The 26,062-nt window shown below is 44.4% G+C and overlaps 1 protein-coding gene across 2 annotated transcripts in view; it reads right to left on the bottom strand.

Moving 5' to 3' along the window:
• The window catches only part of XKR4 (XK related 4), a 433,263-nt gene extending 425,545 nt beyond the window's left edge, over positions 1 to 7,718 (bottom strand). For both annotated transcript variants that reach the window (XR_006300440.1, XM_043601084.1), the window contains exon 1: positions 6,796 to 7,718. Coding sequence is in view for 1 of the 2 variants with exons in the window: in XM_043601084.1 (XP_043457019.1) it covers positions 6,796 to 7,616 (821 nt within the window). In the remaining variant the exon portion in view is untranslated. The remainder of the gene's footprint in view (positions 1 to 6,795) is intronic.
• Between the last annotated feature and the right edge of the window lie 18,344 nt (positions 7,719 to 26,062).

Genomic DNA, 26,062 nt, shown 5'->3' with positions numbered 1-26,062 from the left:
TTAGGGTGTCATTCAAATTCTATAGCAAGTCAAGCAATGTGCTAATTGGATTAGCCAGTGAGTTCATACAAAGGGGAATCTTTCTGTACCGGTTACCCAGTGGTTGGTGTTATTTAATATCACAGGTAAACGATTTCGCTCAAGCTGTAAAGTATAGAACACGTTTAACAGCCAGATGTGTACTTAGATACGCAAACATTAAAGAATTTTTTGCAAGTGACTGAGCAAAGACCCTCAAAGCTACTGAGCCAAGGAGTTGTGGATACTGTTCAAAAATGATAGCATCCATTTGTATAGATACTTTTAACTACGCTATGCAGGAAGTCGGCAGATTCCATCAGAATGTAATAACCATAAAATCCGTTTTCACCCTTATAAGTAAACAGTATATGGTTCAAGTGAGTGGGGAAAAAAATACAATTTTTGCACTAGTTATTGCAAAGATACTGAAATAAGTATATCTATCACATAGATTTATGCATAAATTATTCCAACACATAGATAAGCCACAGTACGTGCACAGAGGACTGTCTGGTTGTGTGTGGATTTATACCTGTTAGGTAACTCAGAGATTTAAATAGCAAGGCCAGCACTCAAGGATGTTACAGAGACTTGTGGTGCTCTAGGGAAGATAGCGGGTCCATAAACCAATGAACAGATCTCAAAGTAACATAACTGCAGTGTTCCAAGCAAACTCCTGCTTCTTCCGTCCAGGAGAAAGCAAAGATCAGTCTACTATGTTTGGAGCAGCATGTAATTAACAATGGAAACTGTCATGAAATCTCAGGGCTGGAGGATGATCTTTTAGTTCAACCCTCTGCATGATACTTAAAAGTTTTTTCTGTTACAACTCTGCGACCAGTTTTCTAAATGATGCTTAGACACTCCAATGGTGGGGAACTCGCTGCTGATAAGGAATCATACTTGATCTCTGGATGCCTTTGACTAGCTAAAAACTGCTTCCTTACATTGACTCAAAATCTGTCCATCTTACCCCAGAGGGCCCACACCCAAGTCCAGTGCCTGGCCCTCATTACAACCCTTCAGTACTTACCAGGGAGCTCTTAACTTCTCAGCCTTCTCTTCTACCTAAGGACCCTCAATCTCATCAACAATTTTCTCATGTGGCCTTTTTTCCCCTCCCACATCGGTACCGAATTCTAACCTAGAATCGGTGCAGAACTATATGACCTGGACAGAAAACACACTTAACATACTCTGTCTCAATTTCCACATTTGCAAAATGAAAGGGCTACCTCAGAGATTACTCTGAGGATCAAAGCCCTCAGAAAATTGAAAAAGTGTAACAAAAACAGAAAGAACAAGTTTCCAAGGACAAGGAAACGTAAATTTGAATAACACAAAGACCACCGTATCCTAAGGAAAATCTCTTCCAAAGGTAGCCAGAAATAAACTTTTGTCAAGGGTTTACTTTAGCATAGGGGCACCTGGGTGGCTCAGTCAGTTAAGTGGTGGACTTCAGCTCTGGTCATGATCTCACGGTTTGTGAGTTCAAGCCCCGCATCGGGCTCTGTGCTGACAGCTCGGAGCCTGGAGCCTGCTTTGGATTCTGTGTCTCCCTCTCTCTCTCTCTGCCTCTCCCCTGCTTCCACTCTCTTGCTCGGTCTCTCTCTCAAAACTTAATAAACACTTAAAATTTTTTTTAAAAAAAGAGTTTACTTTGGCATAAATCCAGGAACAATTTCAACCGATCTGTTTTTCTGAAAAAGCACTCCCCAACTTGTTGAGCCTATTTAGGCACTCCAATTACATCCAAACTTGATCCTTTTAAAATCAACGAATTTTAACAAATGAAAAAGACAGGACTGAATCCGAAAGGAACTGATGACGTATCCTCTGAAACTGAACTACGCGCCATTCCTTCGGCTAAAACAATGTTTTAACGCTTTTGTAACAATCCCTCCCCTCCCTGGCTCTTATAATCCAGGATTCCTCCATGCTTTCAGAATAAAATCTAAATCCCCTTCATTGTCTACCCAAGGAATTCTCCTTCCTCCTCTCTAGCTACTATCGCTCATTCACTCTCTATTCAAAGGACACACTTTACCTTCCTTGTTCTCTCTTCCCCGCCCCACCCCTACCCCATGCCTTTACACAAAGTCATAGCCAAGGCTCTGCAGCCATTGCCCGGCTTTATTCAGACAGCAGATTTTCTCCTCATTCAAACCTTTGCTCAAACATCCCCTCCTCCGGAGTCTCATCTGAATCACTAAGATGGTTTGAGGTTCCTGTTTCTTTCCTAGTACTTATTTCCTTGTCTTGAAATTGTTTGTTTGTTTTTCTGTCTTCCTCGCCAGACAATGGAATCCTTAAAAGATGATGTGTATTTTATTCATTTGGGGGTAATTAGTAACTAGAACAGTGCCTTGCATAGAGTAAGTCCTCACTATATGCAGAATGAATCAGTTAATTAATATGCAGTAGAGGGAAACACAAATATACAGAAAAGTAACCATTCAATGAACTGAGGAAAGGGCATCAATCTTGCCTGACCTATATCAGAATTCAGAACTAACTCCAAATTGATAAAGTACTTTTTCAGTGGTCGGAGGTGTAACCTGTATGCTATTTCCCTACCCATTCTTGATTGCTAGAACCTCTTTTATCATTTGCAAGGCATTTTCCACACATTCACCTGCATCGCGCCATTTAATCATTAATGCCACTGCAAGACCCTGTTACCCAACTGGGATTTAATGCGGCAAGCTCAGCATGAGGAGCACTGGACTTAGAGTCAGACAAGCTGAGCCCCAGGCCCTATTCGGCGGGTTGACTACTGGTGTGTTATTGGACACATCTCTTACCCCATCTAAACCGCAGCTCCCTCTCCCACTCTGCCATCCTTAGTGAAGGTCAAGTGTCATTGTTACACAATGTTGTCATTATTATCCAAGCTGGCATTTGGAGGCAGCGAACTGATCCAGAAAGAGCACAGACTTTGGGTATGGTGGGCCAGGCTTTGACTCCTAGCTATGTCACATAACAGCTGGGTAATTCTCTGAGCCACCTTTCTCATATTATAGAGATACTAATGATTTTTCTCTTAGGTTCTTGTAAAGCGTAGTTGAGATAAAGAATATAAAGACATTTGTAAATTTTTCAAGTGCTATATGAAATTATTATTATTCATGGTTGGCCAGGTTTAAGAATGACTTAGAACAGCATTACTCAAAGTTCCCTGTGTGCCACAAGAGTGTTTAATAAGTATACCTTTGCAAAGTTATGGGTAACTACACATTAGCTTTTTTTTTTTTTTCTTGCATATCAGCTTATTAAAGGCTCTGAGAAGTCCTACTGTAGAGAGATCTGTTTAATCCCATTTAAGCTGCCTTTTTCCAATTGCCCTTTTCCAATGTATTTGAATATGGAACACATGTCATACCTGGTGGAACAGCAAGCATGAGAAGAGTAGAAATGTTCTTTCACCAGGTCGTCACCACATGACTCTCATGATAGACATTCGGAAACAAAAACCAAAATAGTCAAAGACTAAAAACACTCCCCATTCTACCATCTACTCACTTATTGTATGCAATATGCCTCCTTGCTAGAAGACAACCAAAAAAGTATATACACGCATACCGGGAAAAACCGAGTTAGAATTTTGAGAGGAAGTCATGAATTCTGAAGGAAGAAGGCATCCAGATACAATTGACTATGGGTGCGAAGACTTAAAAACTATTCCAGCTGGGCATTTGTGATTCCCACTGGCTAGACTGCACTCTTAGTAACTTCTGGACTCGTATGAAATGAACAGGAAAAAAAATACTTGTTCATTTGCACACACATTTCCTTGAAAGTCGTGATTGCTCTTTTCACATGGTAGCAAAAGCTCACTTCGTTATTTCAAATGGCTCTTTCTCAGAATCAACTCTTGTGACTTTAAAAGCCGCCATTAATTTCCCATTAGTAAACTTTAATTAAAATGAATATGTATCATTGCTTTCAGCAGTTGCATTTGTAATAAATGTATAAATACATTCAAATCTTGCCCAAAATGTTTCAGATAGCTATTTCTGAACAAGCAAACACTTTGATGTTATTTCAAAGGACTGTATCTACAGAAAGCTTTTAGAACCTTGCCCTTACCTAAAATAACTAAAATTTCATGGAAATACAAGGGACAGTTACCAACCTAGCTAAAATCTATTTTATTGATCTCAGAAAGTAGCATGTTAAAACATGAATGATGGCCCCTGAGCTTTGAACCATTCAGTAAGTACCTCGGTGTTTCTGCAACATTTGTGCATAATGCATTGAAAAGAAAAGCTAGAAGAAGCAGAGGGGTGTTCCTAATTTAAAGAATCCTAATGGTCTAAGATAATGATCTAATACAACAATCTGTGATGAACTGCCTTTCACCAGCTTATTTTCAAAGATGGACCTACTGCCCGAAGTTGCATTCCAATACTCTACACTCGGAGAAGCTGAAACAATTTAGAATGCATCTGAGTGTTAAACTCCATGAATTTTCCGATCCCTTTCCAGTTTCCTACATTAGGCTAAAGTTTGTTTAAACATACTTTATAAGGAGAAAACGAGGTTGAGTCTTAGACCATACTTCCATCAAGTTACCCCACTACCCCCCGAATATCGTAACTAGAATCCAAGAACAGGTGGATTAGATCATTCAGACTTACATGTTAAACACAATATTCTGAAAATGTGGGCAAATATCTGAAAACATTTTCAACAATACTTCCTCCCAGGGAACCATGCAGTAGCAGAAAAAACCTCAAAACCCTGTAGAAATACTTAACAAAAGGAGTCTTGTGTAACCAGTTTCTCTAAGAGTTGGGTGGGTCACTGCATTTTTCAGACAGCCTGTGACTTTCCTTGTGCATTTGACCTTACCCTTCTTTCCCTCCGCCTCCTAGATCAGCTTTTCTGTATGGCCAGTTGACCCAGTGGCTGTGGTCTCCCTGAGATGTATGTGGGTCCTTTTCTTTTCCTAATTATTTCTCACTTTCTGCATTTTATCTCCTGAGATAACTAAATGTCAATTTTCAACCGGGAAAATGTTTGGTTTCGGCAGTCTAGTAAACATAATGATAATGAAAATTATTTTTCAGGTCACAGAATTTGATAATATATTTTTCATAAACTATCAATCTGGAGGAAGCACGGGCAGGTCTGCAGCTAATAAGAGAAGTGGCTGCATTATTTACATACATCTAGACATTTCAAAGGTGATCGAAAAGTAAGTGATTTCCAAATCCGGCACAAAGTCTGCAAAAGTCACCAAATGGAATGGTAAGCGTGTAAGCTTCATTTTCCACATTATCAGATGGAAACTACTAATCATAGGCACCTCACCACTAAACAATTTCAGCGATCAATGTGAACATTTGAGTTCTTCATCAAATCTGAATGGCTTCATATAATAATGGCTGCATATAAGGCTTCATAATGGTCATTCATGGAACATACAGCTATCACATTTAACTGACATTTCAAAGTCCTTTGGGTCCAAACTATGGAGCTTTCCAACACCGACGGGTCTGACTGCCTCTCATATACCACTTTTCCAGAAAGTATCCGTTTGGGAAAAAAAAAAAAAAGTTTCGCAACTTGAAAGTTTGCCGTCTATGGCAATGTTTGTCCTGCTTCACAAAGCAACGACAGTCCCAGGAAAGGTTGCAAAATAACCAAGTTTTTCGTCCCATTCGACACATCCTCTGAGTTGTTTCCACATGGGAAACATGTCCTCGGCACACTTAATGATTTATAAAGCCTTTATCACAAAGATAACTACAAATGAAACGGAAAAGGACACTGGCATACCAGCACGTAAGCCCCACATTGGTGCACTTACTAGGAAGTTTCCTCATTACACTTACACTGCATACTTCTGAGCACTCTGTTTCATGATATTCCTAAATCTAGGCAGTGACCGCTCAAATGACGCCTCCCTCTGCCCAGAGAGTTTAGCTTTGTATTCCAGTGTCTAAGTGGAAGTGATATCTGTGTAAAAAGACTTGGTACATCAGATGACAAGTAGCAGAGCGACCAATGAAGATGCCAAGTCCGATTAAAGTTTACAAGACGCGCCGCCCCTTTTCTAAGGTTTCTTACTTATGTGAGAAATCAGAATGTGGGGTTATTGCAAGCTAAGCAGAAAAGACATCATAAAAGTGAACCTACTCGTGGTTGGAGATAGATATAAATATAGATTATAGATATAGGTGTCGGTATTCTCCAAAAAGGGACAAGCCGTCTGCCCACTAAGCTTTTTACTTGGAGCACAGTACTTCTCCTACCAGTGAGCATTCCAATGTGGGTACTTCTGAGCAGTAAGAATTCCCATATAACTAGAATTAGCAACAGGGAACAAAAGAAGCCATCCAAATGGCAATATACCCCGCAAATTCAACATAATAAAAAAGGATTTTTAGAAGATGTGACAGGAATCCTCTCCCGGCCACTGAAACAGTTATCACTAAAAATGGGGAGGGGGTAGCATATAAACAGAGAGAAGCTGGTGAAGCAGCGTGGGGACACAGAGGGGAGGGATGGGTTGATCAAAACCACTTTGCTGCCTGTCTCTTGCTTCTCACTTCCCTCCCACCTTAGGTTGTGATCACAAATCTTAAAAACGCAAAACCCGGTATAAGAAAAAGAAAAAGAAAAAAAAAAAAACCCACAAACTGAAAGAGTGTGACTAGGGTTACTACCACAGCAACCCTAAAGGATTTTCGTGCAAAAGCAAAGCAGTGAGGATGTTATGTGGTCAGCAATAGCAGTTCTCCCCCGTCCCCACCCCTGATACGGTACCTCCAGATCTGCCCGAGCTGCAAGATGTGGATCAGTGACTGCAGGAGCCAGATGCAGAAGGAGCAGGACGCAGACCTGTGTTTGCCGCTGGCCCGGGTGGCCCCGCTACTGTTGCTGCCGCTGTTGGCGGCGGCGATGTTGCTCTTGCTGGCGTTGGACGCTTGCCTTTGCGGCGTGGAAGGACGAGCCTCGCCTTCCGCGGCTGCAGACCCACTGCTGGCCACAGTCTTGCAATCGGCTCCAGGCTGCGGGCAGCTGGAGGCGGCTGCGGTCGTGGCGCTGTCCTCGGTGCTGAAATCGTGCACGAACCAGCGGAAGCTGAACACTTGCACCGAGAGCGAGCCGAGCACCACGAAGAAGAGCGTGAGCCCGAACCACCAGCGCTGGCCGCGCAAGTAGTAGTCCACGGCGAGCCAGATGTCCGTGCCCACGTCCGCGAAGTACACGGCCACGGCGGCCAGGATCCAGAGGCAGTCCCACAGCGAGTAGCGCCGCTGCTCCCTGCCCAGGCGCAGGCACAGCGCCGCCGAGCCCGCCCCGCTGCCGCCCGGGCCGCCAACGCCGCCGCCCGGGCCGCCCAAGCCCCCGGAGCCGCCGCCCGAGCCGCCGCTCCCGGCACAGCAGCAGCAGCAGCGCGAGCAGCCGCCGCCGTCCGGGCAGCAGCCGCCCCCGGCCGCCTCCTCGTCCTCGGCTCCCGACCCCGACGGCAAGCCCGGAGCCAATCCCTGCACCGAGCCCGAGTGGTCCGAGTTCTGCAGCGGGGTGAACGCCACGTCGCTGCTCTTCTTCATTTTCAGCCTCCCGTCTGACTTAGCGGCCATGATGCCTCCAAACCGGAGGAGAGCCCTCCTTTATCTGACACCTTTCCCCGCTGTCTCCTCCTCCCGCCACCTCCTCGCCTCGCCCCGGCTTCCCTCCCTGGCGGCGCGGCTCCCCCTCCTCCTGCTCCTGCGCCGGCTCGCCCGCCGCCGCCCGCCGCCCGCCGGGCTGGGCGCTGGGCCGGGCTAGCGGCGCGCCTGGGGCCGGCAGGAGCGCCGCCTGGCTGCCTGCGCGGAGCCAAGCTGCTCGCGGCGCCCCGCGCGCGCCCCTGCCAGCCGCCCGCGCTCCTCGCCGTCCCGGCCCCGCGGCTGCCGCCCGAGCCGCCGCCGCCGCCAGCAGCAGGAGCAGCAGCGGCCGCCGCGGCGCTCCTCGGACCTGCACATTCCTCTCCTCCCCTCGCGCGCGCTCCCTCCTCCCGCTTCCTCTCCTCCACCAGCTGACTCCGAGGGAGAGGATGACCTCATCCCTTCTCTTCCAGCTGCCGCCGCTCCCACCCCGGCTCGGGAGGGGCGAGGGAGGAGGAGGGCCCCGGAGGAGGGGCCGGGCCCGAGACTCGCGGCTGCGGTGGGGGTGGGCGGCCGGCCGGTCCCGGGGGCCGGGGGCAGCGGCCGAGAGGTCGACGAGGGACGGTCGAGGGCCCCCAGCTCACAGGATTTCGGGGGAACGCTGGGTGGATTTGAAAGACACAGGGGGAGGGGCAGGAGGGCGCCGAGAGGAGGGGTCTCGGCGTCCAGCCCTCGCGGAGGTCGAGGAAGAGCGGGCAGGGGCGAGCGGGCGGGGCGGCGGCGGGGGCTCCGGGGGCGCAGGCCTCTTTGTATGCCGCTCTGATCTGCGGGTACCTGGACCAGGGCTGGGTGTGCAGCTGGGGCTGGCGACGGTTTGGGAGACGGGGTTTAACTCGGACACGAGGGCCCCGAATGCTGGCAGCGGCGGTGGGTGTGCCCGGCCTCGGGAGAGCTGAGAAGGGAGAGGGCGTGCGGGGCCCGCAGAGGCGCGGAGCGCAGCGCAGAACCGCCGGCCTGGAGTGCCGCGGCGAGGGGGCGGGTCCGCGGGGAGCCCCAGCCGGCGCCCTCGGGGGAGGGTGCGGGCAGGGCTTCTCCGGTGGACCCCGGCGCCAGGAGCCGGGAGGTGGGGAGGTGGCCCAGGCCCCCTCTGCGACCCAAGCCCACGTCGCCCGGCCAGCACGCCCCACGCGCTCTCCGCCGCCGGGCAGCAGCCGAGCCAGGGGGAGCGGCGGGCCTGGCGGCTGCCCTCCACCCACTCCTCCCTCGGGAGGGAAGCGCAGCACCCCTGGCGGCGGCTCCCGGCGCCGCGGGGAAGCGGGGCGGGGCCGGCAACCCCGGGAAACTGTGGCCCCGCCGGCAGGTAAGCAGCTGCGGAGCCGCGAGCGGGCGCCACCTCCCCTACTCCAAAAGGAGAATTACCTTCTCTTAAAGCTGTAGGAGTTACGGACTTGAGGTGTGGTCCCCCAACTCCAGAAATGACTCGAGTGAATCAAATCTGTCATGGGAGTGGTTCGCCAAATGAGAAACGACGAGAATATAGGATATTTGGGGGCTTGAAAAAAAAAAAAGATCCTTAAAAACCCAACGCACGTAGGATCCTCATTTTGTTTTTAAAGCCAGAAAACTTAGTCTGATTTGTCTCGCTTAACTTTTGCAGTGTAAGTGACAGAGAGTGTAATTCTTTAATTACACTGTGACTCACATGTTTTAAGACCAGAGGGAAGTGAGGCAACACGTGTTACACTGCCATTAAGAGCGCCACTTGTGGTCTTCTAAGTCTGGAGGCAAAACACAGCACCCTCCTCTCCTTCCCCGTTGTAGACACCAGGCTCCATTTGAACTAGTGTGTGCGCCATTCTTTTTTTTTTTTTTTTTTTAATTTTTTTTTCAACGTTTATTTATTTTTGGGATAGAGAGAGACAGAGCATGAACGGGGGAGGGGCAGAGAGAGAGGGAGACACAGAATCGGAAACAGGCTCCAGGCTCTGAGCCATCAGCCCAGAGCCCGACGCGGGGCTCGAACTCACAGAGCGCGAGATCGTGACCTGGCTGAAGTCGGACGCTTAACCGACTGCGCCACCCAGGCGCCCCTGTGCGCCATTCTTAGTTAGTAGCATCATGAAGTAGAAATGCAGGGGAAAAAATTCTCTGCGCGTAGAAATAGCCACGCCGGACATCTGGTGGTGCTAGGGCTCATCGGCTGTTTTAGCACCAACCTGGACAAAGTGGAATTCGCCCCAGCCCTGGATGCGGCCTCCTTTATTCTTACAGGTGGCCGCCCTGGGCACCGCCTTACTTGGCCTTTCCTGACTGTGTGGCAGGAGCCTGTAGGGCCACAGAGCCCCTGCCCCTTACATGGCATGTACAAATCCATTATGTCTAGCAAAAGTCATGGCCAAGTGGTGAATAAAGGTCAATGCAGTATCACGGAGCCAGACAGAACGCCAGGCAAAGGGCGTATTTTTAAATCTAACTTTCAACTCGGATCCTCCTGGAGTGAGAAAATCCTTTCTAGAATAACACTCTGGTACTATTTCCCCAAGGTCCAAATCTAAGATTCCATCTCCAGGGCACTACAGCTCATCTTACTGTGTGCCAAACCACTGGGGAGAGGTATGATCTCTTAGGTGACCGGGTCCTAAGGGATGGAGTGTATTCTAGGTCAAATGCAGTGCCTTAAAATTGTTCCAGGGAAAAGAGCCTGCAGAGCATCTGAGCTTCTAAAGGCCTGGAGCTGACTGAAGGTTCCTTTAGAGCAGGGATGTTTCTTACTCGGTTGTATCCTGTGCACCTAGCACAGCACCTGCACAGACTATTTGCTCAGAAAATTACAGTTGAATGAATGCATGAGTTTATAGAAAGAACATTCCATAACTACATTCTGTACTCACTATGTTCCCATGGCAACATAGGAATTATGAGACTTACCCTGTTAGGTTCTAAGAAAGAAATAACTAGTGATGGTTTCCTTAATAATACATTTGCTCGAAACTGTCTAGACCCTTTTGAAAGTTTCTGTCTGGACCATCTCTGGAAATGCTAGTGGAAGTTGGTGGAGGGAGTGTACAAGTAGGTGATCAGAAGATGAACATTCCGGCCCATCCTGGTTCTGCTGCTTACTGGCCCCAGGATCTGGGCAAATTGCTTAATACACAGGATTAAGAGGAGGATTAGATGAGATAATGCATATTACTGGGCTTTGTATACCATATTGTTCCCGAGAGTCTCTAATCCCATAAGTCTATTATTCACATCTCAGGACGCGGATTTTAATATCACCTGCTCTATCATAATCATGGCACTTGTCAAGACTGACGGACATGATGGTTAAGCGCTCAGGGTTTAGACTCAGACAGAGGCGCCCTTGGGCATGTTATTTAACCTCTCGGGCTCTCATGTTTATCACTCGTAAAATAGGGATGATAATAGTCTCTAGTATCCAATGTTGTCGCCAGGAATAAATTAAATGATACGTGTAAACTAACACCACATCCAGTGTCCGGAACATTCAAACACTAAATACACAACATTCTGTTAATATTCTTCATGTTTCTTCCACCCCCTCATGTTTTCCTTTTTTTTTCTTTTAATGTTTATTTATTTTTGAAAGAGAGACAGAGCATGAGCATGAGCATGAGCAGGGAAGGGGCAGAGAGAAAAGGAGACACAGAATCCGAAGCAGGCTCCAGGCTCTGAGCTGTCAGCACAGAGCCCGACGCGGGGCTCGAACTCACAAAACCATGAAATCATGACCTGAGCATAAGTCAGACACTCAACTGACTGAGCCACCCAGGCGCCCCTTCCACTCCCTCGTGTTTCCTGGCTTAACTCTAAAATTTAATGTTCAGCTTGTCAACTCTCCCTAAAATCAGGTTTCCTCAAAATACTGTCCTTGGACCAACTGCATCAGAATTCATTGGTTTTTGATGCAGGTTCCTGGCCTGTCTGTACTATAATCTCTCCTTCAATGATCTGATCTTCTACTGTATCTCAGAAGTTCACCTCCACTGTAATCTAAACCGTGACATTACTCAACGGCAGGCATCCCACTGCGGCTACTCCCTCCCAAATGGTTCACCCATTCCCTCAAGTACCCTTGGATTCCTTTCTGCTTCATTCTCATGCCCTTTAACCTGATCTCGCCCTCACTTTTCTCCTTACGTAGCAGAACTTCCATGGTCAGCCATCATCAGCTCTTTCTCAAACACGTCCTCATCCCTGTTGTCCCTCCCACTCGACAAAACACTGAGCCTGTCCAAACCCGGCTCTCCACCAACTGGAAGCCTAGGTCCCTCCAACCAGCTGCAGTCAGAGGAAGGGTGCAGCCAGGCTGACTGAGCTCCTTTTGGGTCACAAAAAGCCTGCAGGGACCCCCCCAGTCCTGCTCAGCCTCACACTGTGCCTTACTTGTCCCTTTTCTTTTCTACTCTTCTAAAGCATTTTCTTTTTTTTTAATTTTCCCTTCTCCAACTTTACCTCCTTCCTCATCCTTAATCTCAGCTGATGCTTCCCATTTAATTGAGAAAAACGAAGCAATCAGAACAGAACGCACAAAACTCTCAGTACCTCCCAGCCTACCTACCGGCATTGGTACCAACATACTCAGCCTCCTGCCTGCACAAGGAGACCCCGCTTTCTCACCCTTCTCAATGCTCACGAGCACAGCTCAAGGATAATTTCAACAATCATTGGTTCTCCCTCTGCTGGGTCATTCCAGTTGGCACACAAGCATGCTCTCATGTATCCACGAGTTAGAAAACAAAGCAACCCCCCCCCAAAAAAATGCAAAACATACACCCCAAATTTTTAAATTCCAGTACCCTTTTAGGTACCACTAAATCTCCCCAAAACCTTTCACACAGAGTTCCTCTAGAGTTACCTAACCTGGCACTCTTCAGTTCCTCTTCTCCTAACCTCTGGCATACTCTCAGATGAACCCAGGACAGCTCCAGAGAAACTGTTCTCACCAAGTGCACCCCATCTCTCTCTACTTTATTAAACATCCCACTTCTTATCTCACTCGGACCTTTCGGCAGCCTTGACCTAGTTGACCACTCCCTCCCTGCTCACTGAAATATATTATTCACTAGGCTTTCACTGTACCACACACTCTTGGTTTTTTCTTTCTCAAAGCCTGCCTCTCTGCTAATTCTGGGTCCTTTGCTAATTCTTTCTCATTTCCTCTATCTTTAAATAGGCTCAGTCCTCAAATCTTTCTCTGTGTACTCTTGCTCCCTCGATAATTTCACGAAATCTTATGTTTTAAAATACCATCTATATGGTGATGACTCCCCTATTTATTTCTCCAGGCTGGATATGCCCTGGACCCCAGAATACATCAAACAGCTTTCTCAACGTCTGTACTTGGATGCCTAATGGACGTCTCAAATTTAAATAGTCTGAAATTGCACTTCGAGTCCTCCCACACCCCTCAAAATCTGTTCCTCCTTCCTTATTTCAGTTAATGGAAACTCTTTCCTTTTGTTTCTCAAACCAAAGAATTGTAGAGTCATTCTTGGCCACTTCCTTCTCTTAGACCCTGTATCTAATCCACCAGAAAATACTGTTGGCTCCACATTCAAAATCTATTTTTATTTGACCATTCCTTGCCATCTTCCCTGACGCCACTTTGATTAGATTCACAGTTATCTCCCTCCTGGATTCCCGTCTCCCTCCTGGTCTTTCTGTGTCCTCCCTTGCTTCCCCTACGGTCAACATGGCAGTCAGAGGGATCCTTCGGATGAGCAAGCCGGGTCATGCTATTCGTTGATTCACATCAGTGTCGGCTACATAACTTGTGGGGCCCGGTACAAAATGATAATGCAGGACCCTGGTCAGGGGCAAGGAAGCCAGTCTCCTTCCCTGTGAACCTCTGCTTCAACCCATAATGGCTAAACAATCCTTAAGAGATTGCAGCCTTCACACTGGGACATGCTGAATACCTGGATCCTCGGTGGGCAAGAGACCCCTGCTGAAGGCTCCTAAAGCTGCCAGCCCGAGAAGGGGAGGCCTACCACCTTGCCTCACCCTGAAATGCCATGGAGCATACACCTGACCGCAACACTCCCGCTTCATACCCGGGGCTCCACTAAAGGTGGGGGATAGCAATGGTACTGGGACACAGGTGAAAGTGTGGACTGGGAGGTCAGGCAGGGCCAGAGCACCAGGAGGTGGTGAGTGGGTGGCAGAGAATCCATCCTAGGGAAGCAGGGAGGCCACTTGTGAGCTGAGGTTCCAAGTCTTTGGCACATGCTTCATTATCGGATCAGAATTCACTTACAAAACACAGATTCAAAGAACAAAAGGTGGCAAATGCGACACATTAAAGTGCCCTTCTAAGCATGGAGCCCTGTGCACCTGCACTGGTCACACACTCACGAAGTCAGCCCTGACTCGTATTTGTCCAACATCTTCCCGTCTTTCACCATATAAAAAGAAACATTTTCATATTGGCATGCAAAGCCCTACATAATCTGACTCCCGGGCGGCCAGTTTCCTTCTGACCCTCCTCATCCATTCCCTCCCTCCGCTCCATCTACACAGTTCTCCTTATGATGATACCTCAGATACACTTGTAAGGCCACTTCCCAGATTCTTTGCATATGCTGTCCATTCTTCCCGGGATGCTTTTCTCCAAGTATCCATAAGGTTTGTTTCATTTTCTTTAAATCTGCGCTTCAAATCCTCGTTCATGAGACCCTTCGCCACCAGTTCGGGCAACCTCATTTTTTATACAAGTCCTCTCTTCATTGTACTTACGTGCTTAGTCCCTTCATCTAGGCCAAGAGAAAGAGGCCTGACTCTTTGCCTGTCTACTTAAGGTTCCACCTTGTTCTATGGGAGGTAGCGTGGGGCACGGGATGACCTCCCATTCTGCAGAGAGCCCACACACTTACCAGTAGGTACTGAGCTTATCCTATAGGTTCCAGTGTAGAAGCTCTACCAGAATAGGCATTAATGTTAACATTTGCCCCAAAGATTCATATTAGGTGGGGGTGGAAAGCATATTTTGTTTGGGTCTTTGTTAGTATGTTTCTATTTTTTTAAGGGTCTCTTTATTTATTTTCAGAGAGAGAGAGAAAGAGAGAGAATCCCAAGCAAGTTCCGCACTGTCTGCAGAGCCTGACATGGAGATCTGTCTCACAAATTGTGAGGTCGTGACCTGAGTGGAGAGCGAGTCAGACGTTTAACCAACTGAGCCACCCAGGCACCCCTATTTTTTAAATATATAATCCAACTTCAGAGAGGGAATATTCGGACTCGGGAGAAAGATAGTTAGTAAAACATAGTCAGTATTAAATATTTTGATTCAACGTGTTTGACCTTGAAAAGATAGAGGTGAATTAAAGAAGACCCAGCCGTCCCCTGTGGTCAGCCAGAAAAGTCAGTCGTTCAACCCCAACCAAATTAAGGATTCCACTTGGGGTGTGGTATGGACTGAATATATGTCACCACTAGTCTATGGTGTTTTGTTAGCACAGCCTGAGTAAACTAAGACAGGGTGACTATCCATACTTATATTCCTCCCTTGTGTTTTTGTTTACCAATAAGAGCTTCATTTGGGAAAAACAAAAAGTTAATCTTGTATTACCGAAGCAACTGAATGCTACTGAGACAGGTGTCTTGATGAATAAACCAGTGGCATATGTCCTAGAACCCCTCTCTGGAGTCCATCCGGGAAACTACCAAATTGAAGATTCTTCACTTACACTATCAACCGTAATTCTGAGAAGACTGTAGGGCTTCACATCCAGTCATTTCAAATGAGTGAAGAAATACCCTCTGGGGGTATTCTAAGAGTTGGTGGAACCCATCATAATGGAACTATTTTGCTCTTCCTTGTTGGCCAGCCAGAGACCCCCGTCTTATGTTCCGGCACACCCTTCACTGTACCATCCCAGATGTGGAGAGATCTCCTCTCTTCTCCAGACATCTGGGCCACACCCTTGTGCCACCACAAGACCCATTTTCCTAACTCTTGTCCATTCTTCAGGCTTCCATTTAAATGAATAGAATAACACATAGTTAATGTAAAAAAGAAAAGAAAAGAAATAAAAAGTTTACAACCAAGAGGAAATAAAATTACCTCATACCCTACGCTTTTCAAACACTATTGCCTTATTAAGACCTCATGACACATTTTAAAAAGAATGCAGACAGACATTTTACTACTATTTGAGAAAAATGAGACCTTGAGAGTTGGAAAGACTACTCGATATCACAGTTCTTATGGGATAAGTTAATAAGATGTATTTGCCCCTCAAAACTATAGGGACTCTTGAACCATTTAAAGTAAAAGAGTAGCATGGCTAATTTTGCATTTTAGAATGAACCATCTAGTAGCAGAGTTGAGAATTAAAGAGAGATCTTATATAAGACCCTTTATGATTTATGAGATACCACTAACCTTCCATGTATAGACTCTGTGCCCAGAGCCTAACACAGTGTCTGCCATATTAACAGGCATTTGGTAAATATTCTGGAAAAGGTTTCCTAGACAAATAATCTGCACCTCTTCTGAAGTCCAGGAGAACTATGCCCATGACTTTCCAAAAACTAAAACTCCAAAAGCATAAAGTCATCTAAAATGCTCAAAATCCAAAAAAAAATTAGAGCAGTACCATGGAATTTAAAGTTTAGAAGGAAGCTGGGGAAGGAACAGATTAGTGTTAAGGGATACAAGCACCAAAAATGATCATTAGAGGAATCTGGAGGGTTGAATTGCCCCAATATTCTAATTTCCAAATGGGCAGAGCAACACAAGCTGATGAAAAGCAAATACAATGGGATGCAATTTAGGGTCTAAAATGAAGTGTCCTTTTTTCGTTTGTTTATTTATTTTGAGACAGGCAGAGAGAGAGAGAAAGAGAGAGAGACAGAGAGAGAGAGAGAGAGAGAGAGAGAGAGAGAGAGAGAGAATCTTAAACAGGCTCTGCGTTCAGCACTGGGAGCCCAGCCTTACACCCTGGGGTCATGTCATGAGCTGAAATCAAGAGTTGGACACTCAACCGACTGAGCCACCCAGGCACTCCTAAAATGAAATATCTTAATTGCTGGGGGCAAAGGGTTAGATTTGATGCAGAAAGCAAGAGGGAGCCCTGGCTTTCTTTCTATACTTCATAATAGCCTCTGACTGGCCAAGTGAGTTTTGTTTCTGAAGTATCTTAGTGAGTCATTTAAGTCTTAAAGTGCATTTTCCCATAAGAAAAAAAAAAAACAAAAAACAAAAAACAAAAATGGTGCTTAGGTGATTAAGTCCCCAAGCTAGCCAATAAGATTCTGTTTAACTCTGACATAGTTAAAATGCACATTTGCAATAAAAAAGCAGAAAACATGTAGTTTCCACTCTAGCACTTAGACAGATTTTAGAAGTATTATAGTCTTGACTAAGAAAGAGTTTTATTTATATTGGATTCTGGTGCTTGAGAGGAAAGTAGCAGAATCAAAAAGCACATGAACCCCTTGAGAAGAAAGGGCTTAATCCAACCCCGCTCCTGCCCTACCTTCTACCCTGGGAAGGTTGGGGAGCCATTTTCCAGTGGAGAAATCTGGTAGACATTCTCTTGGCCAGGTGATCTAGATCAAAATCCACAGTGATAAGTCATGTTAATAGCAGGTACCCCTAAAACAGGGGATGAGGGCACTTCTCCTCTGTGGTCTTCCCCCAAAGCTACAACTCGAATGTAATCATGAGGAAATCATCAGACAGATCCTAGTAGAGGGACATTCTACAACATGTCCAACGAGTACATATCAAAAATAAGCAAAGTTTGAGAAACTGTCACAGCCGAGAGGAAGCTAAGGAAATGAGGAGTAAGGGTGTCCTGGGTAGGATCCTGGAAGAGGCATAAGTGGATAAATCAGTGCAATTCAAATAAAGTTCAAAGTTTGGCTAGTAGGAATGTATCAGTGTTGGTGTCTTAGTTGTGAACGAAGGTAACGCACCAATGTAAGTAAGGTGTTAACGGGGTAACCGAGTGAGAGGTATATAAAGGAAGTCTCGATGACATCTTTGTAACTTTTCTGTAAATCTAACACTAGACCCGAAAAAGTACATAGTCTCCCATACAAGGTATAAAAAGAGAGTTATAAAAATGTTGAAGCAGACCCTCCCACTCTCAAGAGCGTTAGAAGATGTCAGCAAGGATTCTTTATTCTACTATCTGCTTCTGTGATGCAGATACATCACTAGCATTTTTCTTAATATAGGACTTTAGGGATATAGAGGATAAAAACAAAACTCATGTAAGACCAGGGGAGTACATGAGAAAGGAGAGGGACAAGATTTCTGTGAGGGCTCGGTTGGGATTTGGAAGAGAGCTAAGAGACACGAAAAGAACAAGAATGTTACAACAAACAGATGCAATTGCAAGGCTGAACAAGACGGGGCCAAACAGTGGAGTCGCCATAGTGTGGGACAGCCAGACCGGGACTACCTTGAGTGCAGAGTGGGACCCAGTCACTTGGGCTCCCAAGTGATAGAGGAAAGTGAGATTCTGCTTTTAAAAATTCACGTGGAGTCCCGCTCACCCTGAGACCTAGGCGGGGGGTGGGGGGGACCCCCCAAAACCAGAAGTTTGCAAAGGACCTAGACTATGAGATTTATTAGCTACTCTAAAAGCATTGCGGGAGGGGCAGGGGATAGTTGACTTATTGGAGACAGAGGCACTGGTGGACGCTACTTTTGCACTTTTCACCTGGCCAGCTAGCACAGGTGAGCAAGCTGTCCTCCTGGTGCCTTACTGAGACAGGCAGGGTGAGCAGTCACGGCACAATCACCCTACCTTTCTCAAACCAGTGAGCTTGCCCTGCTGCCTATACTCTCCAGCTCCAAATCCAGTGGGTGTGCACAACCCACACAGGGGGTGCCCCTTGATTGCCTGGCCCTGGTGGCCAAGGGGCTGGCATCCCTGAGTTCTGTGGGAATGTAACAATGAGAAAGACCGTTCTTAAGAGGCTGCCACCCCCAGGGCACCATGTGGACAGCAAACTAAAACGCAACCCCAATATTCTTGTGAAAAAGGCATATTAGCCTGAAGTTTCAGCCTGAGGGACAGGCTTCAGGTTTCCCACACATCTAGAGGCTAAAAAGCCTCTCCCCGGGGAGCATAGGCAGGGAGGCCCTCTCCCTGAACACCCCTTTGATCTCGCTACAGCTCAATGAGACCTCCAAGAAAGGCACTTATACACTTGCTTAGACCCCCAATTTTTTACAACTGTCACCCAAGGGACATCTCCTGACCTCCTGGTCTGTAGGCCAGCAGAAATGATGATCATAGCTCCACAAAACTATATATATTTGCATACTTTAAAAGCCACAACCTGAGGGGCTGGCTTGCCATCAGCCTGAAACTCAGCACTAAATGAGATCCTCCTCCTCCCCCCTTGGAACCCTGGCGGGTCTTGGCCCAGCTTCAACAACAGGGACATATCAAGAATAAATCAGGTGGCTGAAACAAGCACAAAGGTTTGAGAGACAAATGAGGGTGAGGGCAAGATTGAATGAGAAGGATCATCATCTGCACAAGGTGACTCCTTCAAGCCTGAGGGACGTAGCCATTTCACCTCACACATAGAAACAAACACAGAGAATCAAGCAAAATGAGGGAACAGAGAACAATGTTCCAAATGAAAGAATAAGAACAAAGCTGAAGAAAGGCTTTAATGATGTGGAGATAAGTAATCTACCTCATATAGATTCAAAGTAATGGTCATAAAGATGCTTACCAGGCTTGGGAGAAGAATGGGTAAACACGGCAAGAATTTCAACAAAGAGATAGAAAACATAAGAAAGAACCAAACAGAGATCACAGAGCTGAAGAATAAATAGCCAAACTGAAAATACACGACAGGGGCTCAACAGCAGACTAGATGAAACAGAATAGTGAATCAGCAAACTGGAAGCCAAAGCAATGGAACTCACCCAGCTAGAGCAGCAAAAAGAAAAAAAGAATTTTTAAAAATGAAGATAATTGAAGGGACCTATAGGATAACATCAAGTGGAATAATATTTGAATTATGGGGCTCCCACAAGGAGAAGAGAGAAAGAAAGGGGCAGACAATTTATTTGAAGAAATAATGGTTGAAAATTTCCCTAACCTGAGAAAGGAAACAGACATCCAAGTGCAGGAGGCCCAGAGCTTTCCAAGTAAGATGAACACCAAGATATCCACATCAAGACAAGACATTATAGTTAAAATCTCAAAAGTCAAAGATAGTAAGAGAATTTTAAAATCAGTAAGAGAAAAACAAATTGTAACATATAAGGGAAACCCCATAAAGTCATCAACAGATTTCTCACCAGAAAATTTGCAGACCAGAAGGGAGTGGCATTACATAGGCAAAGTGAAGGGAAAAAAAAAAAAAAAACCCTTCCAACCAAGAACACGCTATCTGGAAAAATTATCATTCAACATTGAAAGAGAGATATAGAGTTTTCCAGATAAGCAAAAGCTAAAGGAGTTCATTACTACTAAATTTGCCTTACAAGAAATGTTAAAGAGATTTTTTTAAAGCTGAATAGAAACAGCACTAATTAATAAAAGAAAACATATGAAAGTAAAAACCTCTCTGGTAAAGGTAAATATATACTAAAGGAAATGGATTAATCACTTAAAAAGCATAAAGTATAAATATGGTTAAAAGACAAAGTAGTAAAATTAACAAAAACTGCAATGGTAAAGGATTACCCGAAATTAAAAAAATGTAAAATCTGACATCAAAAAAATAAAACATGGTGAAGGGAGTAAAAAAGTAAAGTCTTGGAATGTGTTAAAATTTAAATTGCTATCAACTTAAAATAGACTGCTATATACATAGGATGATATATGTGAACCTCATGGGAAGCACAAAACAGACTTATAAAATACACAAATGAAAATGAGAAAGGAATCTAAACATAACACTAGGGAAAGTCATCAAACCACAAGGAAAGAGAGAAAAAGAATAAAGGAAAAAAGAGGAACTACAAAAACATCAAGAAGACAATTCATAAAATGGCAATAAGTACATACCTATCAGTCATCACTTTAAATGTAAATGGACTAAATTCTCCAATCAAAACACATAGATTGGCTGAATGGAAAAAAATTTTTTTTTAAAAAACAAGGCACATCCACATACTGCCTATAAGGGACTCTCTTGGAGGTAAGGACACACACAGATTGGAAGTGAAGGGATGAAAAAATATATTTCATGTGAATGGAAACAAAAAGAGATCTGGAGTAGTTATATTCATACCAGACAAAATAGACTTAAAAGACTGTAATAAAAGATAAGGAGGGGGCACTATATAATGATAAAGGGGCCAGTCCTACAAAAACAAGTAACATTTATAAATATACATGCACCTAACATAGAATAACCAAAATATGTAAAGCAAATATTAATTGATGATAATAGTAGGGGACATGGAAGCAACTTAAGTTTCCATCAATAGATGAAACACACACACACACACACTCACACACACACACACACACACACACACACAAATCAGCCATAAAATAATGAAACAAATCTAGACATTTGTAACAGCATGGATGGACCTTGAAGGAATTATGGTAAGTAAAATAAGTCAGACAATGACAAATACTGTTAAGATCTCACTTATATGTGGAACCTAAAAAACAAAACAAACAAAACAAAACCTAGACTCATAGATACAAAGACTAGATTGGTGGTTACCACAGGTGTTAGGGTTTGAGGGTGGGGAATGGGTGAAGTGAATCAAGAAGTACAAACTTCCACTTATAAGATAAATAAGGAATGGGAATGTAATGTATTGCATGGAGAACGTAGTCAATAATATTGTACTAACTTTGTATGGTGACAGATGGTAACTACAATCATTGTGACGATCATGTCAAATAACTATGTTGTACATCTAAAACCATATGATGCATTTCAATTACGTCTCAATAAAAGAGTAAAAATAAGAAAATAATAAAATTTCTTGATGGTCTTTGAAGAGGCCATAAAGAGGCCAAAGGATTTACTAACTGTGCCACGTTCAATACCATTCGTGGGCTGTGACAAAACCTCATACAGGAAAAAAAAGACCCTCAGATTTTGAAAACAAGGCTACCTCAGAACTCAAAATAAATAAATAAATAATAAACAAACAAACAAACAAAACAAAACAAAACAAGCAAACAAAAAATGTCACCAGAAAACCACCTGAATTAAACAGGACTCTCTCATTTCTTTACTAAAATTTTAACATATTTGGAATCCTGCTTCCATTGCATGAGTTCAGCTTACCTCTTCACTTTGAAGTCTTTTTCCCTGAGAAAGGTTTTTTTTTTCATTTCTTTTTTTAATGTCTATTTACCTGGGGGGCAGAGAGGGGCAGAGAGACAGGGAGACCCGATCCCGAGCAAGCTCCGCGTTATCAGCATAGAGCCCGATGTGGGGCTCGAACTCACAGAGCTGTGAGATCATGACCTGAGCCAAAATCAAGAGTCAGATGCTTAACAGACTGAGCCACGCTGGCTCCTTGAGAATGAAAGATTTAGTTTATGATGGTATCTAATGTGCTTCGGAAAGTTAAAAAATCGGTGGTCATGTGAGTCATGAGGAGCCTATACGGTGCATGTATAGATGTAGAGGGCCTTATTGAGCGACAAATAGCTGTTCTACCAAGACAAGTCTCCAATACTAAGTGAATAGGCATTCTTGGGGAGCTGAGAACAAATTCCTGCAAGTCAAAAAACCGTTGTTTCTAGAATGTAGTATTTAACAGTGTTCCATACACGAACACTTTTTTAGCTTGGTGTCATCACGCTGGACTGACACCAGGAGTCAGTCTAATGTGGGCTTGATAAGAGCACAGATACATATCAAAGTGAATATTACGTCTGACCACCTTTAGTTTTATCATTGCATAAAAGAAAAGGAGGTCTTAAAAGCTGCAGGCAGTTCAGAAAAGTATTATTACAAAAGAAATAGAGTACAACTATCCTGGTGTAACTATGGAGCCCAAAGAAACATTTCATGTTTATTTCTACGAAATATAGGTGATAAACAATAATTGCTTAATCGTCTTATTGTCTTTACTTTTTCCTTGCTTAAAAGTCTTACATTTATTTATATTAAGAACATATGATATGAGGTATGAAAATTTAAATGCCCAAGGTCTAAAATAAATTTCTGTGAATAAGAACAGAAATATGAAAATATTGTTATATTTCCTCACATATGTCATTTAATTAATCCTACTGTTAAATACTACTACTTGGGGCACCTGGGTGGCTCAGTTGATTAAGCATCCGATTTCGGCTCAGGTCATGATCTTGTGATTCATGAGTTGGAGGCTGCATCAGGCTCTATGCTGACAGCTCAGAGCCTGGAGCCTGCTTCGGGTTCTGTATCTCCCCTTCTCTCTGCCCCTCCCCCATCTGCACTCTGTCTCTCTCTCTTTCTCTCTCAAAAATAAGTAAACATTAAAAAAAATTTTTTTAAAATACTGTTACCTAGTCCTATTGCTTTGTTTAAATAATAGCATGAATGTAACCAAAAGTAAATGATATAGAAAAACATAAGATTTTTTTTTTTTAATTTTTAGAGAAAGAGAGCACAGGGGAGGGGCAGAAACAGAAGGAGAGAGAGAATCCCAAGCAGACTCCATGCGGTCGGCGTAGAGCCCAACACTGGGTTCTATCTCATGAACAGTGAGATCCTGGTCTGAGCCAAAGTCAAGAGTCAGAGGATTAACCCACAGAGCCACCCAAACACTCCCAGAAAAGCATAATTTTAAATGAACATCAATTTTCATACTTTGTATTAAAGCGTTAACATATGTATATAATTTTTTTTTTCCCCAGTGAGCGTGCCCTTCCTTACATGAGACAGAAGGGACACACAGAAACACAAAGGAAAAGGCAACATGGGAAGACAGATGTTGGAGTGATGGGGCAAGCCAAAGATCGCCAGGAGCCACCAGAAGCTGGAAGAAGCTTCACCTCCTGTGGAGACATCTGAGGGGACATAGCCCTGCTGACCCTTTGATTTCAGACTTCTGTCCTCCACAGCCATGAGGATCCATTTCTGTTATTTTAAGCCAGCCACTCGGTGATACATTGTTATTGCTATGGAAGTAACACACATATCTATCAAAAAGATGCAGGGTTGAGGTCATAATAACAGAATTATATTACCACCTGCCTTTTCGGATTCATCGTGCATTTGTTTTTGTTTCCCTCATTCCAGGCGTCAAAACCCGGAATTCATTTCCTTTTAGCCTCTTGCACTTACTGGTCCACACAGTGTGATGCACATTTGGCCAAATAGGGTTTTGCGTGTTTGCAAAGGAAAAGAAAAGGAAGTTGAAAAAAAAAAAAAAAGGAAAGGAGAGAGCACATTAAAGATGAAAAGAAAACCATCATTTTAACGGAAGGAGGAGCGCCAAGTGGCTGTGTGCCGGCTCATGAATGTAAATGGACGCAGTGCGCGTCACTGTGCTCAAAGCAGAGCCATGAAACAAACTGGAAATAAAGCGACTTCCTGGTTGCGTAAGTTTCTACACGCAACATACGCTTTCAGAGCCAACCGTATTATGAGACGCGGTATCCTTGTTTTATAGTAACAAGCTTTCTCAGATCTATTTTGCAGGTCCTTTAAGGTTGGGAAAAATGGTTTTACGTGAAGTAATCCCGATCTATGTTTTACAGAATGGTGAGAAATCTTACCTGTATTGGCAGTCATTTTGTATAAAAAAGTAACGTGCAAGATAGACTTTGCTGGTCAACTGAAAAGGGGGTAGGGTGGTCCTTGAACATACAGACTTCCTTTGTATGTATCGAGAGCATTTTTTAAAGTCTTCGTTTAGATTCCAGTTAGTTGACATACAGTGTAACAGTGATTTCAAGTGTACAGTTTAGTGATTCAACGATTCCGTACATCACCTGGTGCTCATCACAATGAGTGCCCTCCTTAATCCCCATCCCTCGTCCCCTCCACTGTCCTCCCCCCTGGTACTCAGCGGTTTGTTCTCTAAAGCTAAGAGTCTGCTTCTTGGTTCGCCAAGAGAGTCTTTTTAATATAAATACAAAACTGGAATTTTAATGAGGAAGTAACATCGATGGCCTTTAAAAAGAATTCTGACTTTGAAATAAGTCACTAGGCTGAATCTAACTCTTGATTCATGATTAAGCCAAAATAGAGATCAATTGAATTCAAATTCAACAAAATCAATCTCCTGAAAATGCTTTCTGCTTTTTGAGCCACTGTTCTGCATGGTTCTGAACACACAGAAGTTTAAATAGGGCTAACGATCCAAAGATAGTCTAATGAGACCAAAGACTGCCTGCCCTGGGAGCCAGGAAAGATGGGTTCTAAACACTGTTTAGACCAGGATCCCCCTTTGTGTCTCTGTAGCATTAGAGGATCTTGGCTAATGGAGAAAGAGGTCTGGATTACAGAAATACAGGAGATTTCTGTGATGTGACTTTTTCTAGCCAGCATCATGGGGAAGAGATTTTAATGGTCTTCGCCCTCAGCCAAGTGAATAGTTTGGCCAAGGCTTATATGCCAGAGACACATTCACCCACCATACTTCCTCATCCTTTCCTGGTCTAGACTGACTCTTTCTTTGCCTTCCCCGCAGTGGCCTCTCATTGCCACGACAGCCCACACCCAATAACCAGCAACTCGAGAAACCGCAGTGTAGCTTATCCTTCCGACTCCGCTTTGGATATCTCATCCCATATTCTTCTCATGAGTTCTTGTCATCAGCGCCCAGAGCAGAAATGTTTACAGTGGCTCAGGGTTTATCTCATGCTTTGGAACCAAGGGAGGTTAACCCTAGTTATCTTAGCCCTGGATTCCCCCGTACTCAGAATCTAGGAGTCATACAAAGCCCGAACATAAAAAAGGTGAAGTCACAATGATGTACAGCAAAGCAAGGTACAGGTATTTAATAAAGGAGGAACTACAGAAAAATTAAATTAAATTAATTAAATTAAATTTAAATTAATTAAATTTAAAATTAAATTAAATGCTAAAGCAAGCCTGGTGTTAAAGAACAGAGGAGTAAGTACTAACCAGGCACAGGCTGGCTCCACATCATAAAGTCCAGATCACCACCAACGCTGGCCAGAGCTCCTTCCTTACTAGCCCCTTTTCTGCCACTTATTATCCGGTTAACTTGAGCCATGTCCTCCAACCTTGTCGGTTTTTCTCCATTTATGTAACCATGAAGGAGGTGCCCTCGCTGTATTTTGCATATCCGTGCCTCGTATTCATGCAGCACCTACTTGAGGGGAGTTTTCTGGGGAATCAGAAATGATGCAGTAGCTCTGTCTTGTGGGATCTATTCTTTCTAGAAGCAGGCATCTATCCTGTTGATCAGGAGCTGATCATCACGCGTGTAGTACAAATCACCACCAAGAGTGGTCAGTGACGTCATGAATTCAACAAACACTGAACGCATACTTTCTGATTGT

This window comes from Prionailurus bengalensis, chromosome F2 (genome assembly GCF_016509475.1).
Source record: "Prionailurus bengalensis isolate Pbe53 chromosome F2, Fcat_Pben_1.1_paternal_pri, whole genome shotgun sequence".
NCBI lineage: Eukaryota > Metazoa > Chordata > Mammalia > Carnivora > Felidae > Prionailurus > Prionailurus bengalensis.
This window is presented reverse-complemented; position numbering and strand designations above follow the sequence as displayed.